We start from the raw sequence: 18,995 nt of genomic DNA, 5'->3' as shown, positions 1-18,995 counted from the left end.
AGCTCCTGCATCGGCAGGCAGATTGTTTACCACTGCGCCACCCGGAAAGCCTATCCTGGGTGAGATGGCTCATTAATAAATACTGGTGTGTGAAAGGGAGAGGTCAGCTAACCCATCAAAGGCTTCGAATGGAGGACTGTTGGGTTGACCTGGGCTCAGGTTTCGCCAGGTGGCGCCACAATAGAACAGAGGTTAGGATACTGTCCAGGATATGAAGCTGATGGAGCTGGAAATGTAGGAGAGAGACGTAGATATCGGCCAGCAAGAGGCGCTGGTGCAGCAGGAGGGAATGGCTGGGCAAACTAGGCGGATTGGAGGCTATGCTGTCAGATAATTTTAGGGAAAACGCTTGGTTCTTGATCAGATCGCAGTATGCCCTGGATTCCCTGATCCGCTGGTCTCTAGTTCCAGGATTCTCCAAAGTTAAAACAGGGCTTGGACTAGAGTAAACGCTATATATTGTTAGCCTGATTAATATAACTTGTAAACCTCCGGAGATTCCATTATCCTTGAGGCACTGCAGCCGCCCGGACTGCAATTCCCATCATGCCTGGCAGGCCGTCCAATCCATAAGTACCCATGTCCCTTAATTGGTTTTCCAGTCCCAGCATTCCTCAACTGTTTTCCTACCGCGGCAGCACGCATGCCAAATCATAGGAACAACCAATTAGATCAGGAGGGGCGAGACCAGTAGACCAATCGTTCAGTCAGAGGGGCGGGAGTGGGCGTGGTCAAATCCGGCCCCGCCCCTGCCCCGTGGCCGGTTCGTTTCCGGCTGAGGCTTTGGGCAGGACCCGAAGATATGGGCACTACCTGGCGGAGTCCGGGGTGGGTGCGGCTCGCGCTCTGCCTCGCGGGCTTAGTGCTCTCTCTCTACGCGCTGCACGTGAAGGCGGCGCGCGCCCGGGACCGGGATTACCGCGCGCTCTGCGACGTGGGCACCGCCATCAGCTGTTCGCGCGTCTTCTCCTCCAGGTGCACGGGGAGTGGAGGGCTTGGGGGACCGCTGCACGTGGGAGCGGTGCATGGGGTCCCGGTGCGCATGGCAGCCAGGCTGCCAGGTCAATCGGGGGTTGGGGTTCCCGGGGAGCGGACGCGCGGGACCAGGCTGCTCAAGGGAGCGTTGCCTGGAGAAACGAGTGTGTCCGAGACAGGAGTGTGGGGCTAAGGGGACAGATAGTTCTGGGGACTGGGGCTATTCGAGGGAATGCATGTGAATCCTGAAGACAAGGTATAACAGTGACCGGGCAGGACCCAGGGAGATAGGGTCGAGTGTAGGAACTGATTATGGTCTTAAGGATGGGCGTGCCTGGCGACAAGGTGGCCAGGTCTGGTTTTGCTTGAGGATACAGGGTTTGTGGGATGAGGATACAGGGTTTGTGGGATGACCTGAGACAGAAAAGGGGAGAGGGTGGCGGGGGCGCTGGAGATTTAAGGGTCCAAGGCAGAGAGATTCTGTCCTGGTTTCCCAGCCTCTGGTAAATAAGATGAAGGGTTAAACGCACCTTACCATCCTAGGATTTATTGAAAGTCTAGGATGAAAAGAAGAGCCTATGGGAGAGCCATGGCCAGGCCTGACCTGGGGATGGGGGAGGACAGGCAGTGACATGGACTCCTGCCTTGGCCAAAGAAAGGCTATGCTCGGAGGTCACTGACCCTTGGACTCATGTAGGGGTTGGGGGAAGGATGAGATGGGGAAGGACAGCCCAGCCGGCTTCTTGGAAATAACCCAGGATAGGGCTCAGGGCACTGGGTTGACACTCCTAACTTAGGCCCTCCCCTCCACCAAGTGTGGGCTTCCCTGCTAGCTCAGATGGTAAAGCATCTGCCTACAATCTGGGAGACCCGGTTTCCATCCCTGGGTCGGGAAGATCCCCCAGAGAAGGAAATGGCAACTCACTCCAGTATTCATGCCTGGAAAATCCCTTGGACTGAGGAGCCTGGTGGGCTATAGTCCACGGGGAAGCAGAGTTGGACACGACTGAGCGACTTCACTTCACTTCCACCAGGTGGGGCCGTGGCTTCGGACTGGTGGAACACGTGCTGGGCAAAGACAGCGTCCTCAATCAATCCAACAGCATATTTGGTTGCATCTTCTACACACTGCAGTTGTTGTTAGGTGAGTGGCCTCACCCTCTCGTGACAGCCCCCTTCCCCTCTTGGCCAGCCTAGCCGGAACTCTTGCAGTCTTGGTGACCCAGACATCTGATGGCCAACTAATTGCGCATCACTGAGCACCAAGGAGGTGGGAACTTACAGGAGTCTTTACTGTCAGAACCAGAGGGCCCTTAGAGACTTCCCAGGAGCCCGATTTTCTAGAAAAGACTCCCTTCTGGGGGAAACCCAAGGGTTGCTGTCTCTCATCTCACATAGAGCTCAGCAGGAAAATTCACTATTTTGGTCCCAGGGATCGTTGAACACGTAGGAGAACCAGGGTCGTGGTGGGGCCTGTCTGAGCTGCTCATTTTAGAGGCTCTTTCCCCAATAGCCCCTGCTCTCTGGGTGGCACCATGGAGTCATGGCATGTTCTAGTAGTGGCTAGTTCCCAGAGCCTACATCTGCCCCTTTTCTGCTTTACAGGCTGCCTGCAGGGCCGCAGGGTGTCTGTTCTACTGAGGTTGAGTTCCTTGGTGTCTCTAGCTGGTTCTGTGTACCTGGCCTGGATCCTGTTCTTCGTGCTCTATGATTTCTGCATCGTTTGCATCACTACTTACGCCATCAATGTGGGCCTGACGGTGCTCAGTTTCCGAGAGGTCCAGGGACCCCAGGACAAGGTCAAGGGGCACTGAGCCCTCACCCCAAGCCAGACTGACCTTTGCCCAAGAAGGCCACGTCTGGGTCCTTGGAAGAGTCTGCAAGTTGCCCCTGCCATACTCCCACACAGGACAATGAACCAAACATGCCACACTGTTTGCTCTACCTTAGTGCCTCTGTTTCTGTCCCCAAAGGCTGATTTCCAAAGCTCCTGCTGTTGCTCCAGGAGGGAAGGTTTGGAGCAATAAAATTTCTTACTTAAATTGGCCAAATCTGAGCCATCTGTCTGCCAGGGACCTTAGTATTGGGCTTCCCCTGATCTTTCCTCCTCTGGGACTGGAAGATATGAGTCAGAGGGAGAGTGGAGGGCCTGCCTGGGAAGGGTGATTAGTCCCTTCTCCAGTATGTGGAGTCAGCAAAACCTGGGGCGCCATCAGCCCCCACCCCCAGGAAACAGGCTGGCAGCTTGTGCCTGCTACCCACAGAAGCCAGGCCTCATCTTCTTGGGCAGCCAGGTATGTGCTTGCAAGGGCGAGCTGACTTTCTGGTTCTGTGCAGACGTGCCTGGAAGTTCTTCCTGTAGTCTAACCTTAACCCCTCCAGCTCCCTTATCTACCACTAGAAGCCAGTCTTGATAGCCTTGGAAGGACAGGCACAGGCTGTGTTTTTGTTTTGTTTTTCCTAATGTATACTAAGTACTTATCTACATACAAAGCACGGTTTAAGAACATGACATCTGTCTACTCATTTAATCCCTATAGCAATTGTATGAGGTAGGTATTATTACAGTCATCTCTTGGTATCCATAGGAGATTAGTTCCAAGACCCGTCCCACTTCCCAAACCAAAATCCAAGGATGCTCAAGCCCCTTGAATGTTGTAGGGAATTCCCTGGTTGTCCAGTGGTTAGGACTCCACACCTTCACTGCCATGGGCCAGGCTTCGATCCCTGGTTGGGGAGGTAAGATCCCACCAGCTGCACAATGCAGCCAAAAAATTAAAATGGTGAGGGAGGTGCACCCCACATAACCCTGTTTCCCAGGAAGGTGGCAGAAAGGCATTGAGATTTGCTAGCTTCAGCCAGCAAGAAGCAGAGAGTCTGACCTCTTGACACCCAAACCGGCACATACTGCCTCTGAAGCAAGATGAGAGAAGGTATGTGAAACCCACTTGGGCCCAAACCTGGGAGAGAGGTGGGAAAGGCCTGCCAACCATGCTCTTCACCTGTACCAGGTTCCCTGCTGGTAGCAAGTTCACTCTGCCAGGCTGCGGTAAAGGCATTTTTACATCCAACAGCTCTGAGCTTTTCAGACAAGGCATGAGGAGCTAATTGTCCAAAGTCATTCACGTGTTAGGGGGATCTGGGATGTGAACCCAGGCAGCAAGGCCACGGCTGAGGCCCAGCGAGAGGTGCTGAATAGCCCAGGGTCACACAGCCACAGCCCCAGAGCTAGAAACTGCTGGCCCCCTTCCAGCCCAGCAAAAGCAATGACACCTGACTCCTAGCAAATTGGGGGTGGGGCAGAGGTGGAGCTAGGGAGACCCAGGTGGCCTCTCTTGAGAACCAGAGCACAGGCGGCAGATTGACCTGGGGCAGCATGAAGCAGAGCTGGGGACTGAAGCTGTTCATCCTGGGAGCCGTGGTCCTCACAGAGGGTGAGTCACCCAGGTTTGGGTGGGGGGGTTACGGTGATGGTTTGGGGGCTGTCCTCTGCCGGAGCAGCCCCTGAAGCTGGGTGTGTGGGAGGAAGCCTGCCTGGGGGTGGGGGTGACAGTCAGCCTGTGGCAAGGTAACTGTGTCCGGGTGTGTGTGGGGGGGGAGGTGTATGTGGCCGCCTGTGTCCAAATGGGTGTGATTTCCTTGGACTGGATTATAATCTGTGTCTGCAGGAACTGTCATTATGCCTGTGTGTGTACCCAGTGCCCTCATTGGCCTCTCTCCTTCCATAATGGCTTTAGGCAAGTTCTAGGGCCCTTTGGTCTCAGGCTCCCCTTCTTTACATACATCCTGTCTCTCCCATGTTCAATGGGTGTGTCTGTGTGTGCCTGTGATGGGGAAGACGCAGGCCAGGGAAACCTTTGGTAGAGTCTCTTTCTAAAAAGACGGGGGAGGCCAAGCTGTCAGAAGAGGGGTGGAGTGAGTCTCAACTCTTGATGCCCTCCCCAACTTGGACATGACGCAGGCCTCTAATCCTTCCTCTTAGGCCTCCACAGCCCAGGGCACAATTAAGCTAATGCTCTCCACAGGCACAGGCTGCTCCCTGACTCAGCGGTGGGGGCAGGAGTTGGGGGTTCTGAAGCCTGGAGGAGGGTTGGCCTGGTCCCAAGCTGAACCCCAGGTCCTGCCACTCAATGCCCAGGAGTGCTGAGCACAGCTGAGAAAAGAGAATTAATGACTGAGTGTACACTCTGAATAGCTTCCAATAAAAGCTGTTTCTTGACCTCATATAAATATTTTCATTCTGGGAGGGGCCGGTGAGGTAGCCACAGACAGTCATAGCAAGGACCCAGGCCAGTCCCCCGCAAACCTGTCCCCTCCACCAAGGCTGGGCTGGGCAGGTCCCCTCCCCCAAGGCTTACCTGCGTCTCTCTCTTCCCAGGTCTTCAAGCTCAGCGTGGTAAGTTGTGGGGCCTGGGCCTTGCTTGGGTCTGGGTTGTGCTGGGGGTGAGGGCAGGCCAGGGCCCTGCTGTCAGCCTGATTCCTGCCTCTCCACAGCATGTGGGCAGCGAGGCCCTGGTCCCCCTGAGCCTCAGGAGGGCAACACAGTGCCTGGCGAGTGGCCGTGGCAGGCCAGCGTGAGGAGGCAGGGCATCCACATCTGCAGCGGGTCCCTGGTGGCGGACAGCTGGGTCCTCACTGCGGCCCACTGCTTTGAAAAGTGAGTCATGGCTGCAGTCAAAAGATTTCTGGCTTTGGGGTGGGTGATTTGTCCCCAAGCCCTGCAAGACTGAGCCCTGCCCCTAGAATAACAAGCTACCATTCATTTAAAATGTGCCACATGCCAGGAACACACTATCAAGTTAATGTCAAACTTTCATGGTAGAAGTCTTACAAGTGTGACAGCTGAGATTGGGAGAAGGATGGCCCTTGTTCACAACCACAGTTTTGTCCATCTGTCACCTCCTTGTGCTATCTCCTATGGTGTCAATGTCTCTGTTGGCACTCAATGTTTGGGTCTTGTCCCCTCTCCCCCTACCAGGGAGGCAATGACAGAACTGAACTCCTGGTCAGTTGTCCTGGGTTCTCTGCAGCATGAAGGTCTGAGCCCAGGGGCTGAGGAGGTGGGGATAACGGCTCTGCAGCTGCCCAGGGCCTACAACCATTACAGCCAGGGCTCGGACCTGGCCCTGCTCCGACTCGCCCACCCCATAGCCCACACACCTCTCTGTTTGCCCCGACCTGCCCATCGCTTCCCCTTTGGGACTTCCTGCTGGGCCACTGGCTGGGATCAGGACACCAATGATGGTAAGTGCTAGCCTGAAGCCGAGAGAGGTACTTGGCTTGCCCAAGGTCACACAACCTCAGCTGCTAACTGTTCCCATTCCCGGGCTCCCTTGCTCCTCTGGGCCCAGACTTTGGCCCCAACCCCCTCTTTTTGCCAGCTCCCAGGACCCTACGGAATCTGCGCCTGCGTCTAATCAGCCGCCCCACGTGTAACTGTCTCTACAACCGCCTGCACCAGCGGTCACTGGCCAGTCCCGCCCGGCCTGGGATGCTGTGTGGGGGTCCCCAGCCTGGGATGCAGGGGCCCTGTCAGGTCTGAGGAGGAGGACAGGGGAAGGGAACAGAAGGGAAGAGGGCCTGCCATAGGCTGGACACTCAATCCACAGGGATGGATGGAAGGGCGGCCCATGGAGGGTGTCCACCGAGGGCTGGGGCTCAGATGTCTGTCTCTGACAACACTGCCCACTCCAGGGAGATTCCGGGGGTCCCGTGCTGTGCCGCGAACCCGATGGACACTGGGTTCAAGCTGGGATCATCAGTTTTGCATCAAGCTGTGCCCGGGAAGATACTCCTGTGCTGCTGACCAATATGGCTGCTCACAGCTCCTGGCTGCAGGCTCGAGCTCAGGGGGCAGCCTTCCTAACCCAGAACCCAGACACCCCGGAGATCAGTGATGAGGACAGCTGTGTAGGTATGAGCAGTGGGTGTCAGGAGTGGGATGCGGGGGAACCTCCCCCTGGGCTGCATGAGGACTTCTGGGCAGCAGGTGGGAGCCATAGCGGAATAAATTTCAGTTCAGAATAGAAAACTGATTAACAAGGCATCCACACACTGCCACAGGCTAACAAGGGAATTTAAAGGACCCTTTCAGACCAGGATGGGAATAGCTCCATTTATGGCTGAGAGATAGACATTTCAGAACTTTATGCATTTGGATTCAGGTAAGAAGAGGAATTTCTGGTACCTGGCTGAAGGTCTGGGGGGGGTAAGATGCAAATTTCCAAGCAGGGACTCCACAAGATTGGAGAGGGCAGGGTTCCCACTTAGTGGGGCGTAAATTCTGGCATTAAGTGACTAACATGCAAATGGCATGCAAAATAATTCCTGGGACGGAAGGCCTATCTTGATGGTAAGAGAAGCATCAGTGAGCCAGGAGTTCTGGGGCCATTCCAAGCCCAGAGGGGTGCAGACAGGCGGGGTAGAGGAATGATGAGCGGGCCACTCCCATGATGCTGGACCATCAGGGTTAAAAGCTTAGGCCCTGCGTTTTGAATCCCAAGTTGGCTACTTGCCTGTGGTTACTGAGCTAGAAAGTCACTGAACTTCTGGAATGTTGGTTACTTCGGTAACGAAAATAACAAAGATTCAGCTTAAAAGGATAATGTGAGGATATTCGATAGCACAGGGGAAGCTCTTAGCGCAGGGCCTGGCATGCAGTGAGCATTTAGAGAGGGCAGATGATGTAATGCATCTGTTTCAGCCTGTGGATCTCTGAAGAGAGAAGGCCCTCAGGCAGGAGCTCCCTCCCCATGGCCCTGGGACGCCAGGCTGAAGCACCAAGGGAAGCTGGCTTGCGGCGGAGCCCTGGTGTCAGAGGAGGTGGTGCTGACTGCTGCCCATTGCTTCATTGGGTGAGCCCTGATTCCCTCACCCTGTGCCCCAACTTCTGATGGTGGCTCTGCTACCCAGTGCTGTCAATGCCGTCCTTGCACAGGCGCCAGACCCCAGAGGAATGGACGGTAGGCCTGGCGGGCGGACCAGAGGAGTCGGGCCTGAAGCAAGTCATCCTGCATGGGGCATATACCCACCCGGAGGGAGGCTATGATGTGGCCCTCCTGCTGTTGGCCCAGCCTGTAACCCTGGGCCCCAGCCTGCGGCCCCTCTGCCTGCCCTACTCGGACCACCGCCTGCCTGATGGGGAACGCGGCTGGGTCCTAGGGCTGGCCCGCCAAGGAGCAGGTGTGTGGACAGGAGAGGGCTCCCAGAGCTGGGCATGCAGCCTGGAGGCTGAGGTACCAGCTGGGTCCTCTCCCTCACCCTGCAGACACCGGCTCCCCTCAGACAGTGCCTGTGACCCTCCTGGGGCCCAGGGCCTGTAGCCGCCTGCGCGCAGCCCTCGGGGGCAACAGCATTCTGCCGGGGATGGTGTGTACCAGCGTCGTGGGCGAGCCGCCCAGCTGTGAGGTGAGACCCATTCCCCCTAACGTCGCCCCACAGACCCCTCGCCCTCCCACTCACAGCCTGACCTCCACCTGTAACTCAGGCTTTCTGCCAACTGGCTCCCAAAGAGCCAGACCCCCAGCCCCGGCCCCTCCTGCCCCATGCAGCTGCCTAGGGAGAAGAGGAAGTCAAAATCCAGTGTCCCCTGACCTGACCCCTTTCAGGGCCTGTCGGGGGCACCGCTGGTGCACGAAGTGAGGGGCACATGGTTCCTGGCTGGGCTGCACAGCTTCGGAGATGCCTGCCAAGGCCCCGCAAGACCTGCCGTCTTTGCGGCGCTCCCCACCTATGAGAACTGGGTCAGCAGTTTGGACTGGCAGGTCTACTTCGCTGAGGAGCCGGAGCCTGAGCCCGAGCCCGAGCCCGAGCCCGAGCCCCGAAGCTGCGCGGCTAACATGAGTACGTGGCCCTGGGGCCTCCTGCCAACACCTGCCTCCGCAGACCCCTTGTCAGCCGGCCTGAGGCCATCTGTCCCCAGCCACCTCCAGCTGCGGCAGGTGGAGCCGTGGACGGAGTCATGGGGATTCAAGTACTGGCTCTTGTCATTGACTGGTTAGGAGCACACCTCTTAACCTGTGCAGCCTTCACTTTTCAAATCTGTCACAGGGGCTCAGGGGCACCTCCTTCCTCTTCCTTTGAGGAGGGAGGGAAGCTGTGAGCTCGAGACCAACCCCACCCTCCTTCCTCTCCCTGACAGGCCAGCCAGCCAACTGTTGACAGGTGGCTCTGGGACGCTGCAGTCACAGCAAGGCAACTCCCACGGAATTGCCTCTCTCCCATCCAGCCCCCCGCCTTTCCCAGGCAGGTCCAACAGCACAAAGGGCTCTGGGAAGGAACCTGCCCTGAAAGCTCCACCCTGCAGGACAGGGAGATGTCGCCCGTGGATGCCCCCTACCCAGCTCTGCGGTCCAACGCAGGCGTCCCGAGCTTTTCCTATTCATCCCTTCAGATTCAATGACACCAGCCAAGTACTTTGAAAATTTCTTTTTTTGGGGGGAGCAATTTTCCTGTTTTTTTAAACTTAAATAAATTGTTACAAAATAGACTTTAGAAAATAAGTTACAAATTGTAGTAAAAGGCTCCCCGTCCACAGGCAACATTTCCACCTGTGGGGGCGCTCTTTAAATCTGCCTCTCCCTGGTGTTGGAATCTGGCTGGTAAGGGTGGCCCAGCATCGTGGCCAAGCTGGGCACTGGGTTTCTTGGTGCGGCTGGTCATAGCAAAGAACCTGTTGACAAAAACTGAGGCAATGGAGGTCCCTCAAGGACAGGACAGAAGGAACATCTCACCCCCTCCTTGGGAAAGAAGCCAGATCTGGGTCCTCTTTGAAGGAGGAGAGGAGAAAAGAGCTGGGGATGCCCAAACTACTCCTGAGCAAAACAAGGAGATCAAGCCTTTCCCTGCAACTCGCCCTGACCCCCCACCCCCCCATTCTGATCTTTGGAGACTGGAACTTCAGAGGGAGAAGCTGAGGTCTGTAGGCCACTGGGGTGAAGGGTCCAGGAGTGGGGCCGTGGGGGTGGGTGGAGGCGGCAATGACAAGTCCCCTCTGCCCGCCGCTGGTGCCTTTGGGGTTCCTGGGGAAGAGAGAGAGGAGGTAACTGAGGGGGCAAACCCCACACAGCATGTACCCAGCTCCCTACCCCACAGTCCTATATGTGAATTCCCAATTATTTTCCCAAACCTGGCTAATTAGCTCCTTGCTCATTCCCTTGGGGTCACAAGAAATCTTTTCTCCTAAAAGCCACCTTGTCAGCACTCTCAGGGGAATCTCACCGCTGTCCCCACCTGCCCTGATGATCCCTGGTCAAGGGGACCATCTACTCTCTCAGGGACACCCAGGCACTAGATGGAAGGGGTCTTGGGATAAGAGCTACAGGCCCCTAGAGGAGGAGGGTGAGCCTGCGACTTGCAGAGAGAACCGGCTCTCCCATTCCTCCACAAGTCTGGGCGGAGGTGACTTTCTATGAAGATTCCCCTGATTGAGGACGGGAGATAGGGGCTAATGACTGTTGTTGCCACAGCTGGGCCTGGCTTCAAAGAAACAATTATCTGTGACTCAGTCCTCCAGTTAAAGGTGTGCTGGCGGGGAGGGGGATGTGCAGGTGGAAAGGGTGGTTTAGTTGGATCCCAAAAAGGAAATGCACAGCACAGAGAGAAGGATGAATAAAGGGAAGAGGAGACGCGGACCAACAGGGGTGGGCAAGGGCCAAGGGTCCATTTTCCAAGAAAAGAGGAGGGGGAGCAGAGACAAGATATGGGGAAAGGGACAGGGCACTGAGTGCCAACAAGTGACCTGGTTTCCCTGAACAAGTTGGCGTGGAAGCCACAAAGCAGTCCAGCCTGGGGGTGCCTCCTATGCCCCCTTCCTCATTTCTGGGATCCTGGCTTACTCTAAGAGCAGAACTGAGATCATCTTTTTCTCTGGAAATCATTACTTAACTGGCTGGATCAGAAGGGTTTCCAGAGGTGTCTATAATAACCAGATGGTAGCTGGCTACCAGTCCCCCCCCCCAAACAGAAAGACCATTCATCTTTGGCTCCAGTACAGCAGGGGAGCCCTAGCAGTTGCCTTGGCTCCGACCCTGCCACCACCTCCCTGCACCAACCCTGGATGCTCCCTATATACCTGACTCAAGGGGTCAGATCTCAGCCACTCAAAAGGCAGCATCCTCGACCTAGCTTTCTCCTTATCCCAGCCTGAGCCGCCTCCTGGAATCCCCATGATCCTCTCACTCCTTGCTTTCCTGCCCACCATGGGGCCAGTGTTTACCCTCTACTGTGTGCCCACCTCCTCCAAGACCCTTCAGCCCTCTGCCCAAGCCTGCTGGTGCCCCCGTACCAGAGCTGGCCACCGTCCACTCTTCCTGGTGCTGCTGCTCGTGCTGCAGGAAGCTGATTCGACGGCGGAAATGGCGGGGACAGTGGGGGCAGGAGAAGGGCCCCTCCCGGGGTGCATGGACCCGCCCATGGCCCTCCAGCCGGGCCGCTGTCCGAAAGGCCTTGCCACAGATGCTGCAGCGATGGCGCTTCGGGTCCGTGTGGGTCCTGCCATGGTTCTTAAGGGACAGCAGGTTGGGAAGAAGTTTGGGACAGAGGGAGCAGGGGTAGAGTCCTGTAGTGTGAGCCTTCTGGTGGTTCAACAGGCTACCAGCATGGCGATAGGAACGCCCACACTGGGCACAGCGGAAGGGCCGCTCCTCATGCACAGCCACCAAGGACTCAACACCCTGGCCTCCATTAGCTCTCCCCACATTCTCACCTGGGGCCCTGGGGGGTTCTGATGGGGCTTTCCCTTTACCAGGGTGTTCCACCTCCTCAGGCCCTGCTTTGGGGCTTCTGGCCTCCACCTGGGGTGACACCTGACTGAGGCCCCTGGCATGAGTCTGTAGGTGGCTGGCAAGTTCATGGTGGGACTCAAAGGCCTCGCCACAGTCAGGGCAGGAGGTCTGGGCAGCTATGTGGTTGCAGTTGTGGCTCTTAGTGGCCTCAGGATTCAAGAACTCTTTGGAGCAGAGCAGGCAATAGTGACGGTCAGTCTTGTGGGTGCTGTGGTGGTTCGAGGGGCCCTCTGACTGGCAGGAGATCTTGCCACAATGGCTGCAGGAGAAGGAGTGGCTCTCTGGCTGGGGCTGAGGGCCACAGTCTCCACTGTCCCAGCTGTCCACTGGAGTCAGACTAGGTCCATTGGGCTGGGTGTTGCCAAGGGGACAAGGACTTCTGGGGACACTGTCCCCGGACTCATCTTCTGGCTTGGTCAGTACATGACCCCCAGGAACCCAATCTCCATCATGATTCACCGGTCCCTGGTCTGCTCGCCACTCATCTGCTTCCCCCATGCCCCAGGATGCTGGCTCTGTGGCTTCTAAACCCGCTGCACTGATGGGGCTCTGACTTGGCTCTGCTGGCCTTGTGGCTCCATCCTCCAGCTGAGGTCCTGACTCAGTACCACCCGATCTGTCCTCCAGTCCCTGGTCATCAGCCAGGTTCCCCTGACCACCCTCTGTGCCATCTGGGCCTCCCTGACCACCTCTGGTCTCTTCCTCATGCTCTCGCAGGTGCCGTTCCAGGGACCCTCGGCCAGGGAAGCCCCGACCACAGAGGGCGCAGCGCACAGCTGCCCGCCGGGACAGCCCGGCCCGCCGCCGCCGGCTCTCCAAGTGTAGCCTCTGGTGGTCTCTCAGGGCCATGCGGTTGGAGTAGGTCTTGGGGCAGGTGGGACAGCTGTACTGGCCTGTCTCATGGCTGCGCCGGTGGTTCAGGAGGCTGCCCGCGTGGCGATAGGTCCGCCCGCACTGCCCGCAACGAAAGGGCCGATCTTCCAGGGACAGCTTGCGGGAGCCCCCACCCCCACTGCGCTCCAGGTGGACCCGCTGGTGGCTGGCCAGCTGCTTCCGCAGGCGGAAGGCCTTCCCGCACTCGGCACAGCGGAAACGCCGGGGATCGGCGTGGATGCGCCGGTGGTTCTTCAGGGACATGAGGTTGGAGAAGCCTTTGGAGCAGGCCTGGCAGCCGAAGTGGCCAGTCTGGTGGCTCTGCCGGTGATTGATGAGGCTGCCAGCGTGCTTGTAGGAGCGGCCGCACACCTCACAGCTGAAGGGCCGCTCAGAGCTGGCTTCAGTCTGGCAGCCCTTCTCTGCTGTCTCCAACCTTGGCTCCATCTCCTCGCCCTTCACAGTCGTCTCCTCCCCCTTCACAGTCGTCTCCTCCCAGGCCTCTTCTTTCACTCTAGCCCCCTCCTCCAGGGGCTCCACTTTAAGTTCTTTCTGGAACCTCTCCACTTCGGCCTGCTCAAGGCCCTCCTCTGCCAGAGTTTGGGCTTCACTGCTGCCTTTTGCCTCTGGGACAGGCCCCACCTGGGGCTCCGAGCCTTTGCAGCGTGGGTGGTTTCGCAGGTGATTGCGGTAGGCAGCCAGGTTGGGGTAGCAGCGGGAGCAGACTGGGCAGACAAAGTCCCCGGTCTGGTGGATCTTGCGGTGGTTCACCAGGCTGCCCCCATGCCGATAGGTCTTGCCACACTGGTTGCAGCGGAAGGGGCGGGGCTGGGTCTCCAGAGAACTTTCCTCACCCTGCCGGCAAAGGCTGTCGGCAAGCGTGGCACCTACACCCTCACTGGGCTTTGCATCCCCACCCTCTGCAGGGAGAGAGGTCACTGTGCCCTCAAAGACACCGTCTGCCACCACCACCGTGGTGTCACCTGACTCTGCTGGGTGATGCAGGAGACTGGGAACCTCATCAGTGGTGTTCCCGGAATTCCGGCTTTGGTGGTGACGCTCCAGGCTCCCCAGGTCATCATAGGTCTGACCACAGCAGCCACAAATGTGGCCATACCCAGCGCCATCCAGCGCTTCCACCTCCCGCTGCAGCTGATTCAGCAGCTCGGCTTCTGAGAGCTGCAGTGGGGGGCTGTGAGTGGAAATTGCCCCTGCAGCTCCTTCCTCCTCCCCCTCCTCTTCCGAGCCCTCAGTCATGCCAGAGTCATGAGCCTGGCGCCGGTGAAGCCTGTAGCCAGCCCGCCCAGGGAAGATCATGCCACAGAGGCAACAGAGGAAAGGCTGGGTTGAGACGGCCTCCCCGGGCCCATGGTTCTGGAAGTGGCTGCGCAGGGCAGGCAGGGAGTCAAATTCCTTTGGGCAGAGGGAGCACTGATAGATGCCCGGTGGGTGGCAGGGCCGATGGCTCAGCAGGCCAGTGGCATGGGGGAAAGAATGTCCACAGTCAGAACACGTGTGGGAGACTTCAGCCGACCAGGCAGCAGAGCTGGCAGAGCGGGAAGGGGAGCTGGGCTGGCCAGGGGCTGGTTTCTGGTCTTCCTCCACCCCAGGGAGGCCATCGCAGAAGCGAGTCCCATTGCTTTCCTCAGCACCTGGGATGTCCACGTTGTCAAGGAAACAGGCCTCCATCCTTTCCAGTCCTTCCTCGGCGCCTTGGCTCTCTTTATCACCCTGGAAACAGGCCTCATTCCTCTCAATCCCACAGTTGTCCCTTTCGGCTGCAGGCTGCAAACAGCCCCCACTGCTTTCCATGCTGCCTTCAGCTCCACTCAGACTTGCCCTGGAAGAGTCTCGGGGACAGCCCAGGCCCTCACTGTCCACTGGCTCCGGTGCCCAGTTCCCGTCTGATGGGGGTTTGGCTTCTCCCCCGCCGCCAGCACTGCCAGCCCGCCTCCGGTGCCGCCTGCTCCGCCGTCGACTGTGGCGACGCAAATGGTTCTTCATGGCAGCCATGGTGTGGAAATGCTTGGCACAGGCCCCACAACTGAAGTCTCCCGTTTGGTGGGTCTGCCGGTGGTTGATAAGGCTGCCTGAGTGGCGATAGCTCTTGCCACAGTCTCGGCAAGCAAACACCCGAGGAGGTGACTCCCTGGCCTCGGTCCTGCTCTGTGCCCCTTCCCCGTGGGTCCGCCTGTGATGTTCAAGGCTCCGAGAGTCTTCAAAGAGCATCCCACACACGCTACATATCTGTGGCATGGTCCGATCTGTGGCTGGGGGGACAGCAGGGGCCCCCTCTTCATGTTTGCACCCAGGCCCTTGATCTGAAAGTAGAGTCGTCTCTGGCCCCGCTGGGTCAGGTGGGAGCTCCACCTTGAGGAGGCTGGGGGGCCCCTCGGGCTCTGGGCCTGTGCTGCGGCGAGCAGCCTTGCAGTGTACCCGCACATGGTTGCGCAGGGCCATGAGGTTGGGGTACTTGCGGGGACAGAGAGAGCACTGATACTCTCCTGTCCGATGGCTATGGCGGTGGTTCACCAGGCTCCCCCGGTGCCGGTAAGCCCGGCCGCACTCATTGCACTTATACGGGCGGTGGTCTAAGGTGCTGGAGGGGGCCTCTGTTTCTTTGCGAGTGGACTCCGCCAGAGGCAGGGGAGCTGGCAGCACTGACGGCTGCCCATCCTCTCCAGCTCCTGGCCGGGGCCTGTGGTGGGCCCGCACATGGTTTTTGAGGGCAGCTGCATTGAACAGCTGCTTCGAACAGATGGAGCAGGGGTAGACACCTGTCTGGTGGCTCTTGCGATGGTTGATGAGGCTCCCAGCATGGCGGTAAGTACGGCCACAGTCCCCACAGCGGAAAGGCCGGTATTCCTCCAGGCCAATGTCTTCCAGCTCCCCAGACGTGCTCAGCTCCCCTGAGCCATTCAGTATGTGGGTCCCAGGGAGCTGGTCCTGGCTGCTCTCATCTGTGTGCCCATTGGTGGTGGGCATCCCTTTCTCTTCCCACGGCTGCTCCTGACTTTCACCCTCATGGGACTGCTGGTGTTCCAACAGCTCTCGGGGGAGCCGGAAGGCACGGGGGCAGTGGGGACACTGGTAAGGCCGATACTGGGCATGGAGTCTGGAGTGATTCTTCAGAGCCATGAGATTAGAGAACTCCTTGAAGCAGATGGCACAAGGGTAGACACCCAGAGTGTGGCTCTGGCGGTGGTTGGTGAGGCTCCCAGCATGCTTGTAGGTCTTGCCACATTGACTGCATTTGTACCGCCGCTCCTCCTCAGCAGGAGGGGACTGGGTGGGCTCCTGGCCCCCGGTAAAATTCACTACTGATTCAGCCAGATATTGTTCCAAATTGCTAAGGAGACTGCTGGCTGGGGTGGGGAGTGGAGTGTCTCTGGCAGAGTTGGTGGTGGGACCCCAGCCCTCTACACCCTCCTCAGGATCAGGCTGGCTTTCCCAGCCTTCTCTTTGTCTGGTGGGTGGACCTTCCCATGTGCCCGCAGTTGCCCTAGGGTCTGGCCCAGACTCACAGCCAGATGTCTCTTCAATATGTTTTTTCTGGTTTTCCCAGCCTTCCCCAGGGCCAAGCCTCTGGGCCCAGGAGTCAGTGGACACTGTCTCCCCCTGGAGGCATGGAGTGGCTTCCTTGGGGCGGGGAGGCCTGCGCCTCCGACGGCCTTCAGGAGCATGAGTCCTCATGTGGCTCTTGAGTGCCATGGGGTTGGTGAAATCCTTGCCACAGGTGGTACAGGGGAAAAGGCCAGTCTCGTGGGTCCGGCGGTGATTGACCAAGCTCCCTGGGTGACGATAGCCCCGCCCACACAGCTGACAGCGGTAGGGCCGAGGGATGCTGTCGGCCTCAATGCCCTGGCTGGAAGATGGATGGAGCAGTTCTCGGTGCCGTGACAGTTCTGGGAGGCTAGGAAAGTGGCGCTGACAGTCAGAGCAGCTGAGTGAAGTGGGCGTGTCCTCCATGGGGCAGTGCGGCAGAAACCTGGAGGTTCAGGAAGAGCAGGCAAATGGCAGCAGCATCTTCCTCTGATGGAGGGTCCAAGGCCTAGGAAAAGGGGGCAGTGGTCAGAAGGAAGGCCTGAATTAACTTTGCCTCTTGATTTTATATGAGCAACAAGTTCACCAGAGGTCACAGAGTTACCCCCAAGTAGCAATGCCCAGAGACCTGCTCTAAACTAGACCTGTTCCCGGAAATACCATTTAAAATGTCTCTGAATACAGGTTCCCCAAATATGAAAGCTCTCTGAGGCCTAACTCATCTCTAGAAGTATATATAAGGAAACTAACATCTAAAGGATTGCATCCCATCTCTAATCACAAACCTTGCCTTCAGACCAAGACCCAAAAATCTTACCGTCCCTATCCCTCTGCTCTCTATAATTTTGAAACAAACAACCTATCTTACGGGACATCTTAAAAGGAAACTTGTACCTCTCCTAGGACCTTCAATAAGGTAAGTCCAATCCTCCATCTTTCATCCCTCAGCTAAATAAAGTAGCTTAAAGGCACTGAAAGGGGCTTCTCTGGTGGCTCAGACAATAATTTGCCTGCAATGCAGGAGACCCAGGTTCAATTCCTAGGTCAGTAAGATCCCTGGAAAAGGGAATGGCAACCCACTCCAGTATTCCTGCCTGGAGAATCCCATGCCGAGAAGTATGGTTGGCTACAGTCCATGGAGTCACAAAGTCGGACAAAACTGAGCAACTGTCATAGAGAGGCACTGAAAAAGCAGCCTCTTTCTCCAATAGACAGCCTAGGACCTGAGAAGTGAGGTTAGAAGCCTCTTACAGAGAAAAGGGCTGATTTGTTCCCCCTTCTGCCCTATTCCTTTCAGGGTCACAAAATCTCCTTTCTGAAAGACTCTCTTGGGTTCCCCGGGTTCCAAACCATCTTCCATCTTGGAAATTCCATCTCCTTTCTGGTACTTCGCCCCCTACCTTTTTCTTTCCCATTACTCATCACTTTTTTCTCTCCATCCCTTCTCGTTTTTCCTTCTACCTTCTCTTTTAATATTGATAACAGCAGCTACCCGTGCTACCTAAGCATTACCATGTGCTAGGCCCTGTGCTAAACAAATTCAGTGTCACTTAATTCTCACAACTCATTGCAATGCCTCTATTATTCCAGTTGACACACGAGGAAGCCCATTCACTCAATCTTCTTTCCAAAGCCCTTACTCCATAGCAGGCCCCCATGCCTCCTACATCACCTTGGTCTTCTCTGACTCGGACTCTTCCAACCTCCGGGGGCCCCAATACAACTCCTATCTCCGAATTTAAACCTCCTTGCTGAACCTGCTCCCAGAATTCTCACTTCTCACAAAGCCCCTTCGCTCAAGAGTCTCCTCTCCGAATCAACTACCTAAGAGGTCCTCATTTCATTCACCTCCTCAGCCAGTTTTCTCTTAGGACCCCTACCTCACACCGGTGGCCCCTTCTCGTTCCCGCCGCGGGTGCGTCCGTTGGGGACCGCGAACGGGAGTGCGCCTGCGCAATGGGACCCTCACCCTAACTGCAGCCGCGCGCCCCAAAGGGTGGTTGTGCGGGGGCTCTCGCGCTCCCACACACGCACACTCTGCAAGGGCTCAAGGAAGTGGAAGAGGAGGGAAAAAGGGAAAGGAGAGGGGGGAAAGGAAGGAGGTAGAGGGAAAAGGGCGCAGCTGGCACTAACCAGCCGTCTATCGCCCAGCTCCGCGGACACTTCCTATTGTTACTAGGAAACAGGAAGTGTCCTAGCCTCAAAAGCTTCCCCGCGAAACTTCCGCCTTAAAAATGCTTCTGTCCCGCCTCCAAGCAGCGGTTATACAGACACATTTCCGGTGCTAGGAGAGAAGCAACTAACGCGCGACTCCGACCCCGCCCACGTAGGTCAAAGAGCTCATTCTGCACTAACCTTAGCCACACTTCCGGGAAGATCCGCTAAAATCGTTCCGGTGCATATTGACTGAGCGCAGAAGAGGGAGAAAAAGCGTTCTGCAGCCCTGACCTCAGTACTTGGGCGACACTTATAGTGGGGCTCCTTGAAAAATTTCTCAAGCCAGATGGAGGGAGCGTCACTTAATGCTTTCTATTAAGGGAAATGTGGAATATAAGCGGATTTAGGTATTACAAATCTTGGGCATGGCGTTTCTGTCCTCCCACCTTCCAGTTCACGGTGATCTAGCGCCACGCCAGCAATAGTCGGTGCATCCCGTAAACCTATTCCCGTGTTCCTTGTCATTAGCACCCAGAGAGACCCCTTGCAAGGTGTTTCTCCGCCACCTTCTCTTGGGGCTGCTCCGGTGAACTTTGTCTTTCTCCCTTGCCGGGAAAGCTCTCTCCCACTTCCGCTCGCCGGCCCCGCCTCCTGTCCCTCCCC

The 18,995-nt window shown here is 57.2% G+C and overlaps 3 protein-coding genes across 7 annotated transcripts; 2 read left to right on the top strand and 1 right to left on the bottom strand.

Annotated features, from left to right (window-relative positions):
* The first annotated feature begins 767 nt into the window (after positions 1–767).
* Positions 768–3,026, top strand: VKORC1 (vitamin K epoxide reductase complex subunit 1). 2 transcript variants are annotated; one of them, XM_027961874.3, is made up of 3 exons: positions 768–975; positions 2,010–2,119; positions 2,581–3,026. In XM_027961874.3, exons 1-3 carry the CDS (start codon positions 803–805, stop codon positions 2,787–2,789), a joined length of 492 nt encoding a protein of 163 aa, XP_027817675.1. In that variant the 5' UTR covers positions 768–802; the 3' UTR covers positions 2,790–3,026. The 2 variants fall into 2 exon arrangements, with proteins under 2 accessions (XP_027817675.1, XP_027817676.1); XM_027961875.2 differs by lacking the exon at positions 2,010–2,119 and having other exon boundaries at positions 2,581–2,686.
* Positions 3,027–4,319: 1,293 nt separating this feature from the next.
* Positions 4,320–9,463, top strand: PRSS53 (serine protease 53). Its single transcript, XM_060405846.1, has 12 exons — positions 4,320–4,409; positions 4,644–4,712; positions 5,354–5,371; positions 5,470–5,632; positions 5,954–6,219; positions 6,357–6,511; positions 6,670–6,889; positions 7,679–7,829; positions 7,913–8,157; positions 8,243–8,382; positions 8,583–8,817; positions 9,116–9,463. Exons 1-12 carry the CDS (start codon positions 4,352–4,354, stop codon positions 9,133–9,135), a joined length of 1,740 nt encoding a protein of 579 aa, XP_060261829.1. The 5' UTR covers positions 4,320–4,351; the 3' UTR covers positions 9,136–9,463.
* Positions 9,388–18,959, bottom strand: ZNF646 (zinc finger protein 646). 4 transcript variants are annotated; one of them, XM_027961871.2, is made up of 3 exons: positions 18,531–18,959; positions 11,261–16,683; positions 9,388–9,995 (listed from the first exon to the last, which is right to left on the bottom strand). In XM_027961871.2, the coding sequence occupies exons 2-3, from the start codon at positions 16,599–16,601 to the stop codon at positions 9,874–9,876; spliced, it is 5,463 nt and encodes a 1,820-aa protein (XP_027817672.1). In that variant the 5' UTR covers positions 16,602–16,683; positions 18,531–18,959; the 3' UTR covers positions 9,388–9,873. The 4 variants fall into 4 exon arrangements, with proteins under 4 accessions (XP_027817672.1, XP_042096096.1, XP_027817671.1 ...); XM_042240162.1 differs by having other exon boundaries at positions 18,779–18,959; XM_027961870.2 differs by lacking the exon at positions 18,531–18,959 and adding an exon at positions 18,056–18,352.
* Between the last annotated feature and the right edge of the window lie 36 nt (positions 18,960–18,995).

This window comes from Ovis aries, chromosome 24 (genome assembly GCF_016772045.2).
Source record: "Ovis aries strain OAR_USU_Benz2616 breed Rambouillet chromosome 24, ARS-UI_Ramb_v3.0, whole genome shotgun sequence".
Taxonomy (NCBI): Eukaryota; Metazoa; Chordata; class Mammalia; order Artiodactyla; family Bovidae; genus Ovis; species Ovis aries.
The sequence above is the reverse complement of the archived record's forward strand: the minus strand, read 5'-3'. Positions and strand labels throughout refer to the sequence as shown.

Coding starts and splice junctions, on each gene's coding strand:
- VKORC1 (XM_027961874.3), top strand. CDS start 803: ATGGGCACTACCTGGCGGAGTCCGGGGTGGGTGCGGCTCGCGCTCTGC. Junction 976..2,009: donor TCGCGCGTCTTCTCCTCCAG/GTGCACGGGGAG, acceptor CACTTCCACCAG/GTGGGGCCGTGGCTTCGGAC. Junction 2,120..2,580: donor CACACTGCAGTTGTTGTTAG/GTGAGTGGCCTC, acceptor TCTGCTTTACAG/GCTGCCTGCAGGGCCGCAGG.
- PRSS53 (XM_060405846.1), top strand. CDS start 4,352: ATGAAGCAGAGCTGGGGACTGAAGCTGTTCATCCTGGGAGCCGTGGTC. Junction 6,220..6,356: donor GGATCAGGACACCAATGATG/GTAAGTGCTAGC, acceptor TCTTTTTGCCAG/CTCCCAGGACCCTACGGAAT. Junction 8,818..9,115: donor AAGCTGCGCGGCTAACATGA/GTACGTGGCCCT, acceptor TCTCCCTGACAG/GCCAGCCAGCCAACTGTTGA.
- ZNF646 (XM_027961871.2), bottom strand. CDS start 16,601: ATGGAGGACACGCCCACTTCACTCAGCTGCTCTGACTGTCAGCGCCAC. Junction 9,996..11,260: donor GTGGACGGTGGCCAGCTCTG/GTACGGGGGCAC, acceptor TCTCTTCCCCAG/GAACCCCAAAGGCACCAGCG.